Consider the following 15,088-nt stretch of genomic DNA (forward strand, 5'->3'; position numbering starts at 1 on the left):
GATTCANACACAGATACAGAGCAAATCCATGCAAACAATGTTATCAGAGTATAACCTGAACTGATAGGTGTGTGTTACAGTGTGACATTATTCCTCATTACCAACTAAAAACAATAATACAGCAGTTTATATGTTAGTTTTGGATGTTTACCTGTAATCAAATGTTCCCTCCTGATCTTTGTCATCCACCAGTTCCAATGAAATGTCCTTTTTGTCGCGCACTAATTCATAGAAAAGGTTTAAGTTAAACAGTTTGCTAGGAAAACAGAAGCAAACAGCAAATGTTCTATCAAATATGCACAGTTATTTTAGTAATTAATTGCACATAGATTTATGTAAGACATAAAAATACTGGACGCAGCACTTTATGCTGGTTTGTTTTTCCCAGTGTGCACCTCTGCATACCGGAATATTTCACAGGAATTCCCCCCCTTTGTACCTGGATATTTTCCTCCTCGGCTCCTCTTGATGAAACACACTATGAGGAGGATGAGCACGATGAGAGCCACAGCACACATGATGCCAATAAACCACCCCTGAGTGGAAATGTCCACCTGGTCCTGAGCATATACTGGGACAAACAATCACACAGGAAGAGAGTCAGCATCTTCCCAGCACTCCAAAGCGGTTGTGTCAAAAAAACCCGAGAACAAGAGTAAATTACTCTCTGTGGTGTAGTGGGGAGACTCCTCCGTATGCCACTCTCCCAGCCCGACCCGAGTGTGTGCAGCCACAGAGAATCTGTAGCGAGTGTAGCGGTCGAATCGCCGGATAGAGAAGCTCGTCACGTTCGGTGGGAACTCCTCCACTTTCAGCTCTTCTCCTCTGCTTGCATTCACTGTGGAGAGGTGGGATACTTCACAAAACTTGGACAACTCTTGATGTCGATCCTGGAACATTAAACGTTCAGGTATCTGACCGCTGAGTAGTTACAAAAGTTTATTACCCTCTTCACAGACTTCAGTAGTATTTGGATTTCTATGTGCAGATACTGCAGTGGTTATAAGGGGAAGGGATCCATAACCAGCTTCTCTGGAATTGCTGTGAGTAGTTGATTTTTACGTATTTCTGAGTGCGCTTGGCATCGTTTGTTAGAGTCTTTTGGCATACCTACCTGTCTGGTATTTCAGGCTGTAGCCAGTAATAACACCATTAGGCTCTTCTGGTAGGTCCCAGTCAACATAAATGCTGTCCAGATGTCTCTGTTGGATCCTGAAGGATCTTGGAGCAGATGGTACTGTAAAAACAAAGCCCAGGATTGTAAGCAACATTTTAATGCAAAGCCTGTAGAAAAATAGCAGCATATTACTTGCAGATGGTTTATTTTATTTTTATTATTATTATTAGTATTATTATTATTATTTTTTTTTAAATTTTTTTTTTAAATTTTTTTTATACCTCCTTCTGGTGTGGAGAAGTGGATGTGATTACTTGGCGGTCCTTCATACCGGCTGTTCGTCACTACTATATACATCACGTAGTTGCTATAAGGAATGAGGTCAGTGACGACGCCTGAGGGTTCTGGATTGCTGTTGGGAAACACTTTGGACCTCATGGCTCTGTTGACCCTGTGCCACCTCAGCTGGCTGCTGTCTCTCCAGTAGTAGACCTTAAAATTCAGAAGAAACACTTTTCAGTCTTTGCCTCTGTGTCGTCACATATTTGGCACCAGAGTCAAAATATGAAATGATGATCAACTAAAAAAACACACACACACACACACACACAATTAGTAACATTATCAAATAGAATTACCAGCACAGCAAAAACATGAATGTAGCTTATTGAATGTTGTTGTAACTCAAATACCATAAAATGAGCTATTAACCATCCTATAGCAATTAGCTATAATAATGTACAGGGAGGGTTCCGCAGCTATTATTACGTTTTAACTTTTGTCACAGTCATAATAGACCCACCTTGTATTCTTTGAGCTGTCCCATAATAGATTCACGTGTCACTGGGTCCCAATGTAACGTAACCTGAGTGCTCTCGATGTCAGACACTCTCAAGTTCAGGGGGGCCGCTATCGGACCTGGGAAAAAAATAGAAATGGAATGCCAGCTTATCTTTACTGTTGATAAGAAGAAGTCTTTCAGAGTAGTTTGTAAGGCAAGAAAGGAAAAAAGACATGGAATATGAATAAACAGAGAGGTATTGCCTTCTGAGAGAATGTTGATGGCAATGTGCTGAAAATGTTCTAAAATAAGCCAAAAGAGAAGTTTTTAGTTTCTTCTCTAATGTCACGTCTGTCTTCATAAAGTGGGAGAAACAGCAGGAATATTTTGGAAATTTACCACAAACTATTTTGGTGATTTGTTCATTATTTACAGAGTGCGTGTTTTCAAACGTTTCACTGAGATTTAAATGATAAAGCAGCAAATAGACAAACTGCACTGTAAGTGCAAGCAGTACTTACGGTCTTCACCAGAGTAACCAATGACCACGGGCGACTCAGGTCCAAGCCCGAAGTCATTGACTGCCTGGACTTTGAGCTCGTAGGGGGTGAACGTGTCCGCGTCATAAATGTAATACTTCAGCCACTTTGTAGTTGCATTTTTCCACTCCTCTCTGGAATCCCTCCTTCTCCACCAAACCAGATACTTCAAGTGTGGTCCGTTCCACTCTCGCCACGTCAGAGGCTGCAAACACAAGAACTGTCAATGTGATGTTTTGTGTTAAGGAAGATTTATGTTGTAAACTCCCACAGGGAAATACAGATTTACGGTTTTATGTCAGTCCGAGTTACCTCCCAGCTGATTTCCATGTTATTTCTCCATGTACCCACACCTTTCAGATTCTTTGGTATGACATCAGGAGCTGAACAAGAAAACAAAATGATCTGTAATTGATTTAAAACCACACGTTCCAAGCTTGGATTTTTCCAAGCAAAAAAAGAGACAAGCAGGCTTTTATCAAAAGTTATAAATCTAACTCTTTTTTTTGTTGTCCTTTTGATCAGGAGGTTGTTCAGAATAGTGTCTCTCTGGAAAGTCTGCTCATTAGCTGTTAACCTTAAGTGAGTCCTAAGACACAGGAGGTCGAGTCACGGCCTGAGGCGTCCTTCTGCATCGCGCTCTAGACTGCTTCAATCCTGAGGAGCAGCTTACTCAGAGTGTAACACAGATTTCTCCACTAGGAATACGTTTACACGGCACATTGATTTCCACAAACGTACCGAGGACAAACATAAAACCCAACGGGTCGTAATTAAAACTAGTTTATTCTGAATACTAATGTAAAATAGGAATACTCCTATTTGCCTGCTACTACTTTCTCAGTTTTAAACCCTTCTAAATATAATAACTAGGTTTTACACTTACATGCAGGATCACTCCTGACTCATTCTGAATCAGAAGAATAATAGATTTGCAGATTATAGTCAAGGTTATATAAGTACATTTGATTGAAACAAAATTTTATTATTATTATTATTGTTATTATTAGCTGTATTAATAATAGAAAACTAAATGAACTGATGGAAGTTGCATACAAATGGTTTCATGGGAATGCCACTTACACAGGCTACTTTGTTTGGATCTGAGTCGCAGAGAAAACAACATCCTGCCAAGCAAACCCACATAATATGTAATATGTGGGTTTTTGTTGTGCTAATTTTGTCAAAAATGATTTCTTAATCTAGTATCGTTCCCCATTTGACAAACATAAACATTTATGTTTCTATTATTTACATGTTAGATTATGCTACTGCATGAAAAAAAGATAATTTACGACTTTAAAAAGGTCAGTGTGAAGTTCTCTCTATGTCCTTAAATTATATATATACATATTTATATATAAAATCAATCATGTTTCTCGTGTTTATAAGCTAATAATTGCAAATATTGTCACTCAGCATGAGACCCACGTGCGCCGCTGGTCTGGAAGCGCTTAGATGGCCGACTGGGACGACTCGATCCGATTTCATTGTTGGCAATAACCCTGAACTCGTAGTAGGTGAAAGGTTGCAGATGCAGCATGACAGAGTTGAGATTTCCTGGGTATGTCGATAGGTTTTTCCACTTTCCTGGTATCCAGTCATCGTCATCATACTGCACTAAATACTCTGTCGGAAATCAAAAAATGGTGCTTAATATTATCATGACGAACACACATGCAAAACATTTCAAAAGCAAAAGGTGTATTCCTGTCAGTTTATTTAGCTGATTCATTTTTACCAGTGATGGGGCTGTGGTTGCTGTCCCCAGGGACCCAACTGAGTCGCACACTGCGTTCGTATGGATCTGACAGTTCCAAGTCAGTCGGAGGACTTGGTCGGTCTACAACAACAAACAGACAAAAAACAAAACGTAAAAACAGTTTTAAGACGAACAGGCAGCTTATCTGCTAAAATAGGTTTTCCTTCCTCTGGGTCCTACCCATCACCATTAGGTGTGCTGATGCAGACTTCTGTTCCAGGTCATTTTGGATCACACATGTGTAATTCCCCTCATCACCTCTGTTCACATTAGTAATGACAAGGTTTGATTCATCCATAGAGACTCTACCAAAGTAAAAAAAAAACAAACCCTCAGATCACACTGAAATAAAAAGCTTTAATTCTGTTGTGAGACATGAATTAAACTTGAGGAAAAGTCACGGACCTCCAACTGAGAGCAGCTTGGTTTTTGTTTTTCATCCATGTTGTTTTGATTGGTGTGGTGATGTCTGCTTTTACACCACACTCCAGGCGCACATCACTTCCACGCAGGACTTTCATACTCCGTGGTTTGGTCACAATTATGATGGGCTCTAAGAAGCATAGCAAACAATGCTGCTGTCAGACCTTTAGTAGAGCCTCCTGGTGACAAACGTTTTCTGTGAGGATCTGTCGTCTTTACCTTTGACCTCTACTCGGACTTGATTCTCATCTCTCCCTGCTATGTTGCTGATCACACACAGATAGGTACCCTGGTCTTCTATCTGGATGCGTTTGATCTCCAGAGTCCCGTTCCTGTGGGTCCTGAAACGGTTTCCCTCCAGATTTCCTTGTCCGTATTTGGACCTGTGTCAGACAAGCCATAAACCTGCAGACTCGGATAGGTTGCTCCCTAATGCCAGCCAAGGCGAACAAAACGTACCATCGCAGTTCAGGAACGGGAGAGCCAAAGAAGCGACAGTCTAAAAAGGCACGATGTCCCTCTATCGTCTTTATGAGCTCATTCCTGGGCCCAATAATGCGAGGCGTCGCATCTGAGGGACAAAACACAAGATCATCTCAGTAAATTTGGTGACTGATACTCACCACAAGGAGGATAAGCCACAAAACATCAGTGGACTGTTCACTGGTTCATATTTGGAATTAAATTGTTGTAAATTTGAGTGGAAGGAAAAAGTGTGACAGAAAAACAGTACAGAATAAAAGCCCCATTGAGATGATTGTGGGGAGAGTCACAAAGCAGACACTGCAGCTGGATTCAGTGCTTTTAGAGTCACAACCGACAGGCCTGTCGGTAACAACTGTGCTTTCATGTCTGTTTTTCTGTATTTTTCTAAAAGGAGATGAAATATTTAATATATGTTAACATTTTCTTAGCTTAACAAAGGCAAAGACAACTTTTCACCCTCAAAGTTGTTCTAACAACTTATCTTTAACAACTATTCTGGCTGGGAGCTTCCAGTCTGAGACCTCCCAGTTGAGTAGCAAACCAGATGTTTTTAACGTTGCAGTTTTGTTCCTCAAATGTAAGTAAACAAATGAAGCTAAAAAAAAATACTCTGAATGACACTGACAAGGCAGATGTGACGTCTTTTCAATGTAACTACATAAAGTTGTTGATTTGTGTTGACTGTTTCTGTAGAGTTGGTCAAATAAAATAACGCAAGATGTTGTAGATTCCAATGCCTGTCAACATAGAAGAGTGTTAGGAATACATCTAATGGATGTTTATATTTCACTGTCTTTTGGATTGTTCATGGTCATTTGTAAAAAAGATTCACAATTTATGGCTTAGTGCTGACTTTGAAAAATAACTGAATATTCTCTAAGTAACAAAACTTACGTAGCACATTGACAAACGCATTGGCCAGTAGGTACCCATGCTCATTGGAGGCATTGCACTGATAGACAGCCGTGTTTTCTGTGGACACGCTGCGAAAGGTTATCGTTTCTCCAGACACCTGCCTGTTAGGCTGCGGTGTAGACGCTGAAAGACAAATGACATGTGGGTGAAGAAAAGACTGGGCAAGAATTAACATTTAGATTCATTTTTAAAAGCTCATACTGTGCCCCCCACACTTTGACAAACAAAGTAAAGAGTCATTAAAAGACCTAATTAAAATGTATATTTTGCTGCATTAAAAAATAAAGAAAAAAATCTACAAAGATCGAAGGTGCTCTGTTCAGTTAATGCCAAATATGTTTCCTACACAAAATGTAATCATGAGATGATCATGGGAGAAGGTCGATTTGGATCTGGTGACCTACTTCATATATGTTAGATGATCATCCTGCTAAAAGAAAAAAAAACACTGGTATTCTGAAAGAGGCCAACAGTATCATACATCCTTCAGCATATTTAACCTCATCTGTACAAACCATGGCATTCTGGCTACAGACCTGGAAACATTTAACAAATTGTTTACTTGAAATCATAATAGCAGAACAAAAGGCTTCCTCATTGCATGTCTCTGCAGCAACTAGTTTTCTTCTACTTTGGACTGAGTAGTTAGGTTAATCTGCTGAAGATTAACATAACTGCTGCTGAAGATGCTGCTCTTTGCTGCAGTTCTTTAAAGGTGAACCTTACATATTTAATTGCCTCTCTTATCCCCTTCACTGTGAGTGGGGGCAAGCTAAGCCTGAGTTCTAGCAGAGATATTTTTGTCACTGGTCCAGCTTTTTCAAACTACAGCTCTGGAAAAAAAAATAAGAGGCCACTTAAAATCATCAGTTTCTCTGATTTTACTCTTCATAGGTTTATGTTTGAGTAAAATGAACATTATTCTTTTATTCTACGAACTACTGACAACCGGTCTCTGAAACTCTGAGCAAAAGTTTATTATTTACCTTCAGAAAATGAGAGATGGTCAAAATCACAAAAAAAGATGCAGTGATTTCGGAGCTCAAATAACGGAAAGAAACCAAGTTCATATTCATTTAGATACAACAATACTAATGTTTTAACTCAGGAAGAGATCAGAAACATTTTATGTCTTTCGTTCATCTCTTCCTGTCTTTTCCATTTGTAAGAATAGCTAAGAGAAATGGGACTTTGTGCTCATCATATTAATACCCATTCAAAAAAGACATAAATTCCTCATTAAGAGTTCCTAGACAAAGTTGAATTGCTCTAAAGCATATATTTTATTCAGATTACTGATTTCTACACTAAATAATGAATGCATATCTTAAAACTATTTTACAAATCTCTAGCAGGTTGACAATAGATTTGCAGGATGCTAAACACATCCTAAAACAAAGACTTACTCTCAATTGGTTCCCCGTTTATGGACCAGCTTATCGTCGGTCGAGGGGCCCCATCAGAGCGACACACCAGCTGTCCGTTTTCCTCAGGAGCCAAGATCAGATTTGTAGGCCTTTCCAACCAGAATGGAGCCGCTGTTCAACACAGAGCACATTAGCTGGTGCAAAAATGTGCTCCAAATAAAAACAGTTTGTTTCTGAAAGTCTCACCTCTGACCCTGACCGTTATCGTGTGCTCAATGTACCCGATCTTGTTGGTAGCTGCACACACGTACTCTCCAGCGTCTTCAAAAGACGCCTTTGGAATTTGAATCATTTTGTTGAAGTTTTTCACTTTCATATGTGACGTCACTGGCAGGTCCTCGCCGTCCTTAGTCCAGGTGATGCGAGGAGTCGGCCTTAACGATGGATTAAAAAAAACAAAAAAACAATACTATTTTGTAACAGCAAAGAGGAGAAGATTCGCATAGAATGTTTTCTACGTCTTTGTTTCTCTGAAATTCAACAAAAGGTACAAAGGTCTTGAGTTTGTGAACTTGAGCTTACATCCCTCCTGCTATGCACTCGAGAAGCAGCTCTTCCCCCTGCAGCACAAGAATGGAGCTGGATGAGCCTTTGGGAGACAGCCAGGTGGGGGCGGCCTCGGCCACTGTTCGAGCTGCCGTGGAAACCATTCAGAGGACATCAGCCGCACACACATACACACAGTAAAGGTCCAATCTTTTCATTGAGCAGCACAAAACTAACACGCCAGTTAACTGTGAAAAAAAAGAAAAAGCAGTGCTCGTGTTTTTTCGGACGCAGGCTAACATTCAATTAGACCAACCGATAACGTTGTGTGTTATAATGAGCAGAACAGGAATTCAAAGGCAAAAGTCACATCTGCACACCAGCTTGCAGAGATTCCGGTGAGAATTTAAAACGAGTGTTAAGTGACTCACTTGTAAGCACCTTCACAACCACAGGCATCTTTTGCTGAATCATATTCTTGTAAGGAAATCGAGCGCTACAGCAGTAATCAGTGGTGGAGTCATTAACCAGCACGTTGGAGAAATACAAATCTCCATTGACCCCCATGGAAACTCTGCGATCCTGCCGCACAGCCTGCATGGTGGGAAAAGCTGTCTGAACGGGCCAGTTGAAAGGTCTTGCATACGAACCTAAGCAGAAATAATTAGAAATCCATCATATAAAGTATTGTTCTGAAATAAAATTCTAATCATACTCATCAGCACTAATGCCCAGAGAACATATGCGTTTTTTAGGCATTTATTAAGAGTGAACAAGAAGTGTGATTAGCACTGTTGGAGCATATTTCAACCCAAAGCTCACTATTGTGTGTCGGACACTTACAGCTGGACATCCAGTAGGTTTCAGGTTTAGGGGGGCCTGGTGGAGCGTCGCAGGGCAGGACCAGAGGAAGGCCAGCGCTGATTACGACCGGCTCCAGAATCTCCCTTGGCCACACAGGAGGTCCTGCACAATCACAGAGGAATGCATGTCCCATCTGAGCAGCAAACTCACCAAACCTTTTTGCCTCCATGTAAGCAAATAATTTAAAAGTATATTAGATTGTTATCCAGCACACAGGTGAGAATACAGATTCACATGTTTGATTCAAAGCCACATGGACACAAACAGCAGCAGAGTTCTCACTGGTCACTGACATTTCCTTCAACTAGACAACTCAGTTCTTTTTTAGTTTCGTATTTTGACTTACTGTACAGCCGCAGTCTGATCTTGTGTGTGTATGCGGACCCATACTGATTGGAGGCAATGCACTGATACTCTGCTTCGTACTGTTCAGGATTGTGTTTGGCATAGATGTCTAGGGTCCCTGAGCGCCTGCGCATTGACACCTGGGAGTCACGGGCCACGTTGAAGTACTTCCCGTTACGCCTCCACGAGAAACTTCATATTTAAGGAGAAGACGGGGGGGGAAAAAAAAAAAAATCAATGACGTGACTGCTGATGAGGCTGTTATCTCTCTTTAGCTGGAAATCTCACATAGGATGAGGGTTGCCTTTGGCTTCACACTCCATCACCATGGTTTCTTTGGGATCCACAATGTGCTCCTGTAATGACTGCTTTGTGATGGTTGGAGGTTGTCTGGCTGAAAGGACGAGAGATAAATCAGGCATTTCTACAAAAAGAAACAATGCCTAACAAAAGTATTTAAACCTTTGTCTCACTTTTTCACATCAACATCACAAACGTCAGTGTGTTTCATCGGATTATGTGATAAACAAACAAAGGGAAGTGCATGCATATTGTCCAGGATTACAGAAGAATCCTTCACTTTTTAACATTTTTAAGAAATTAATCTGAAAAGTGGGGTATGTATTGGTTATTAGCCTTCTTTATTCTGATATCACTAGCTAAGTTCCAGTGCAACTAATTGCCTTCTGAAATCGCCTAATTAGTAGACAGAGTCTCTTAAGTACTGACTTCACAACTGTGCATCACTTCGCATTGACCTGTCACATAAAATCCCAATGTAACACATTCAGTTTTGTGGCTCTTGTGTGAAAAAGTGAGTCAAGAACACCTGTAAAATGCGCAAACACATTTACAGTCAGCAAGCAAGGCAAAAAGAAAAAAAAGAAGAAACAGACAACCAAGTTTGCAGACTCACTTTCAAGAGGAACGTCCAAAGCCCAAACACTCTGCCACAGAAACAGCAGCAGCCCTGGTCCAACCAGTGTCCTCATCCTTACAGTTCATTTAGTCCAGTAAGAGTTTAATGCCTCCAGCTCAAATGTTCTCAAACTGGTTACAGAAAAAAAAACAACAACATGTGAATTAATGATTCTGTTAAAAAAGCGTTTAGCAAAGCTACTACAGATGAATAATCTCCAGAACATCAACAGGAATATTCAGACACTTTAAATTGTACAATTTTGTACAATGTGGCAAAAATATAAGAACATTTTTTTTTTTACAAGCACACTAAGAATAAAACATTTCACTTGGTTTATAAAGTAGTAACATTGATACAATCAAAATTATATTTAAATATACCTTTTGGGGAGTTTTAGTCATGAGAGTCATGAGAGTTTTGCCATTGCTGTTAATTCTGTATCTATAATTGATAATTTATAGGACAGAAAATAGAAATATAATCATTCTGGACTTCAGTAAATTGCTCCAGTAACAATTTCAGCTAAGGTAAAATTATATACAGATGAAATAAATTTATTTTTAAATAAATAAACAAATAAATAATAAAGTAATGCAAAAAAAAAAAACAAACAAAAAAAAAACTAGTTGACAATATAACAAACAAAAACAGATAATGACAAATGTAAAATTACAAGTAATTTCCAGTTTTCTCTTTACTGAGTCAGTGAAGGTCGGTTAGATATTTTCCCACTGAATAGATTGTTAAATATATGGTGGATGTAAATTAAAATCTAACAAACATGTCATAATTATAATCAAGGAACCTTATTCAAATATTGTTCTGACTGAACAGATATAATAATGAATTTAATGTCTTGGCCTTTACATGACATCAAATTTTAGACTGCAGTCTGATTCAGAGGTGCCTGAAATGCACAAAGCCTGAAAAAAGTCTGAAAAGAATATCTTCCAGGATTAAGGTATTGAAAGGATTTAATTGGAAGTCTATTCAAATGCATTTTTCTATAAATATGTAATGAATCCTGCATCGTCTTAGTTTGTCAAGAACAAAAGTTATGCAAACCTACCTTACTCCTGTAAACTTAAATTACTGATCTCTCCTCCCCATCACCATGGCCTTCTCCACGCATAAATAATTCAATTACTTTTCCCCAGGAAATTATTCTTCTTTTGCACTACAGCAATTAATGCCCCAGTCCTTCAAATATCAGGTCAAGAACCCTGGAACGAGCAGAAACACATCAGTAATTGAGTTTCTGTCCGTCACTGCCACTTACACTCTTCCCACCCATCTGATGAATAATGAATGACTCCATTCAACTCCTACACTTCACCCACTCTACCGTTCAGGTCAAGCTCTCGAAAGTTCCTAACATCTTCATTAAATACAGACACAGTTTTATATAAACTTCCAGCAGATAAATGTGCAGATGCAGCCCAGGAATTTCTGCTTTTCTTCTGAGTGTTTCCTTCTTTTCAAACAGAAGTAGAACTTTAGGGAAGATGAAAGCACAAAGCAACCTGGGCTCGGCACTGTTTGCATTCTTGGTGGTTCTGACGACGTCAAAATGTGGGCTAAAGCAATGTGCTGCACATTATGAATGAATTGTTTGTTTCTGTCACATGAATTTTACATTGCACAAGTCACATGATGTCCTGAGGGCAGCAAAGTTTTTCCAAAGTTATACAATTTACTTCAGATTTCTATTTGAGTTGTTCAGACACTATTAAAACCAGTGATTTGTCTTTAGAAATAATTTCCAAAGGTATTTAAATATGGCAGTTAAAAAAGGGCGTCGCTGACCTTTGTTTGGTATGTTTTATTTTCTATAAAGAATGGCAAGTTGTCCACAGTATCCTGACTTGTGTGGGGTTCCAGAAATAACAGAGTGGTGTTCAAACAGACCAAGAGTTACTGGCCTGAACAAAAGAGTGAGAGTATGATAAGAATCAACAATAATGAAATAATTACAAGGACAGGTATATTTATGACTCTGCAGTCGGTGTTATCCACATAAATATCCAAAACACAACACCAGCCACCTTACATTGAACAGAAAAGCAGAAAGAGCTGTGATGAGCTCCTTGGCTCTCGGAATGAGCTTTTCTGCCCATACGTTGGACTGTGGCAGGCCTGTAAGTGAGCAGCGATCAGTGCCATGCACCAGATTGCACAGTGAAGAGGCACAGGGGCGCGTGGACCGGCTCAGTGACGACAAAAGGGCCTCTATGCCCGTGGGTCTCCTCTGGCACGAGTGTCCAGGGCCCCTGTGAGAGCAGATGGCATGCATGAGGGGGTGTTAAACCAAACAGGCTCCCTGTTCAGCCTCAAAGCCGCCATCACCGACACTTTGACGTCACTGCATCAGGACGAGCGCATGAAGATGGAGAAAAAACAAACACTGCTGAGCAAGACGCTGAAAGATTACATCATCACTACTGTGCATTAAGAACATGACGGTCTCAAAACTTATGTTGGAGATATTTAAAAAAAAGTAAAAATATCAAAATTTGTTATAATTTGACTATTAGTAGCTAACTTTTGATGAACTCTTCTTTAGTTCATTACAGCTTTCTCGGGCTCCTTGCTTAATATTTTAATTGGTTTGAGGTAATGGGCAATTGCATCATGTTGATTTTAATGAGCCTGTTTTCTCCAAATGTCAGTTGGACAGATGGCCTCATAAGTTGATAGTAAAAGTTTATGAACTACTCATTATATTCAAGATGCCAAAGTCCTGTGATTGCAAAGCAAAAAGCCCAAATCATCTCCCTCCCGACATCAAGCCTGACATAATGGAACATGGTTTAATTCTCATCTGGGTTACAACTTTTCATTGCTTCTCTATATTTCACCACTGTAATAAAATACATTTTTTAGTGTTTGTTTCTTGTGTTGCTGTCGTCATGTAACAAACTTTGATCTTCCTCTTATGCTGCTCTTATGTCCTAGGAAAGCAGATTTTTTCCCCCCATGATTGTCAGGAAAATGGTATATTGAAATATATTTTTGTTGTGCTTCTTGAAATAACTTTATTCACTTTTACTTAATATCTCCAGATTATTTGGATGATTATTGGAAATGTAAGGCAGAAACACTTGCCTTTCCTGCCTGCTGTCCTGATATACTCCCCATCTAAAGGATTTAGATCATTGTTTTAAAAACTACATAAAGGGAGTAAGAATATGCTCCCCTTGTTTTTTTGCTCCAATATAATTAATACACGATTTTATCAAATACTGAATACAGACTTAATGAAAGTACACCATTTAAACCTCGTGAAGTATTTGCACTTGAATGCATCCTTTTACTCATTATTTGTCTTCTACTGCATCCATAATTATTTTTAAATGTTGTAAAAGCTGTAAAGAAGCGCTGTACTGCAAAAGCACTAAATGTTACTGATTGAACAATTAAGGCAAACATATTCAACTTGGTTGGTGTAACATTTATTCAGTTCGTTAAACTTCAGTACCTTAAAAGTAAAAATGTTACATAATTTTCTTTTTATGAGGTATTTGTCTTCTAAGATTGTAAAAGACTTGTATTTTTCATTAAAGCCTTGCTGGCTCATCATTTGTAGTTACAGTGCTGAGTTCACAATCATAACAAAATCTGCTGATGTCCAGCCCCATTTCTCAGATCCGAGTGTGACATCATATTAATGGTGTCCTTAACGGCTGCAGAGAAGAGTCAAACTTTACCTCATTATTACAGTACACACCATGCAACGCTATGCTGTCACGTGTTTCAATTCTCTACATCTTGTATGGACAAATACAAATAATTGGCTAAACAAATTGCAGTTAGTCAGTATTGGGAGGTCCTACCTTAATTTTTTTGGGTTTCTGTTTATGCTTTCTGCCCTGAAGCACGATGTCTACCTCTTCTTATCTTCACACACTGTCATCTTGCAGAATCTCCAAACTGAGTTTCATCACTCCTTACTTTCACTCCATCTTCTCAGAGCAGGTGACAAGCAGAGAGAAAACAGAGGCTACTATAAACTGTGTGGATAGCTGCTACTGGCCCCGGTCACACGCCCGGCAAACATGGCCTGAGAGGCTGTGATAATAAATCCATTGTGAAATCCACACATGAATATAACGTCATCGTCATTGTGTTGGCAACATGAAGCTAAACAGAGTTGCCATGTCATGCACTAGATGATGGATTAGGTTTTTTTTTAGATTTAGCAGTCACTCCATGCAGCATCTAATGGAATCATCTAAAGCTCTCCTTAAAGTTAACCAAATTTCCGTTTCTCTTATGCTCTGGACTGTTATGGACCTTGTAGCTTCACCCTGGCTGTCACGAGCGCACTCTCTCACACAAAGCGTTTCTGTTTGAAACAAAGTCAGATTGTTGTGGACAGGGGGAGCGCAGCTTCCAGACACATGTGGTTGCATTTAACCCTTCGCATTCATGGGACAGTGAAAACCCCTGCAGTTTTGGACACGTACAGTATGCAGAAGCTAATGAGGAATTGCAAGTTATCCATTGTTATTGATTATCTAATAAAAAGAATTCTAACGTGAATTTGTCACATAAATTATTGTACAAAGTTTACAGATAAACACGAAAGGTACAAGAACCAGATTACGAAGCCGGATATCGGCTGGCCCCGGTCCCTGCCTTCACCTCAGAGTCCCTCCTTGAAGATGGGGAGGCCACAGGCAGGAGGATTCTGGGTACTTTTTTGAGCCGTGTCATCTGGAAAGAAAACATGAACTGCTACAGACTGAGGGTCACGGTTCCCCCAAGCTGAATGACGATGATTATACGAAAAAAGACACGGGGGTTTTAAATCAATACTTTTTGTGAAATAAATGAGAATCACTTCTAAATCTATCATTGATATGAATTTATATATATATATAAAACATGTTAACTAAGACAGGTCCAGAATATTTCTGGACCTGTCCAGTCTAAACTGGACAGTTTAGACTGTCCAGTTTACAGTCTAAACTGGACTATTGTAAATATTGTTCGCATTACATAAAATGAATTGTTAAAAG

At 39.4% G+C, this 15,088-nt stretch overlaps 1 protein-coding gene across 4 annotated transcripts; it reads right to left on the reverse strand.

Moving 5' to 3' along the window:
* Positions 1 to 14: 14 nt before the first annotated feature.
* Positions 15 to 14,364, reverse strand: LOC103144058 (neurofascin-like). 4 transcript variants are annotated; one of them, XM_016675733.1, is made up of 26 exons: positions 13,901 to 14,363; positions 11,874 to 12,337; positions 11,137 to 11,290; positions 10,062 to 10,195; positions 9,434 to 9,539; positions 9,147 to 9,337; positions 8,780 to 8,902; positions 8,368 to 8,586; positions 7,973 to 8,084; positions 7,637 to 7,824; positions 7,430 to 7,561; positions 6,003 to 6,146; positions 5,082 to 5,193; positions 4,842 to 5,005; positions 4,605 to 4,752; positions 4,380 to 4,504; positions 4,179 to 4,280; positions 3,869 to 4,066; positions 2,750 to 2,820; positions 2,420 to 2,642; positions 1,920 to 2,035; positions 1,399 to 1,609; positions 1,115 to 1,237; positions 665 to 838; positions 440 to 571; positions 15 to 221 (listed from the first exon to the last, which is right to left on the reverse strand). In XM_016675733.1, exons 4-26 carry the CDS (start codon positions 10,135 to 10,137, stop codon positions 148 to 150), a joined length of 3,264 nt encoding a protein of 1,087 aa, XP_016531219.1. In that variant the 5' UTR covers positions 10,138 to 10,195; positions 11,137 to 11,290; positions 11,874 to 12,337; positions 13,901 to 14,363; the 3' UTR covers positions 15 to 147. The 4 variants fall into 4 exon arrangements, with proteins under 4 accessions (XP_016531219.1, XP_016531218.1, XP_016531220.1 ...); XM_016675732.1 differs by lacking the exon at positions 11,874 to 12,337; XM_016675734.1 differs by lacking the exons at positions 11,137 to 11,290; positions 11,874 to 12,337 and having other exon boundaries at positions 13,901 to 14,364.
* Between the last annotated feature and the right edge of the window lie 724 nt (positions 14,365 to 15,088).

This window comes from Poecilia formosa, unplaced genomic scaffold (assembly GCF_000485575.1).
Source record: "Poecilia formosa unplaced genomic scaffold, Poecilia_formosa-5.1.2 Scaffold120, whole genome shotgun sequence".
In the NCBI taxonomy this organism is placed as follows: Eukaryota; Metazoa; Chordata; class Actinopteri; order Cyprinodontiformes; family Poeciliidae; genus Poecilia; species Poecilia formosa.

Bases quoted from the DNA above. Each gene is read 5' to 3' on its own strand.
- LOC103144058 (XM_016675734.1), bottom strand. From the start codon at position 10,137: ATGAGGACACTGGTTGGACCAGGGCTGCTGCTGTTTCTGTGGCAGAGT. The intron at 4,281-4,379 runs GTAGGACCCAGA...TTGTTGTTGTAG, and splicing joins AGCACACCTAATGGTGATGG to ACCGACCAAGTCCTCCGACT. The intron at 839-1,114 runs GTAGGTATGCCA...ACCTCTCCACAG, and splicing joins CAGCCTGAAATACCAGACAG to TGAATGCAAGCAGAGGAGAA.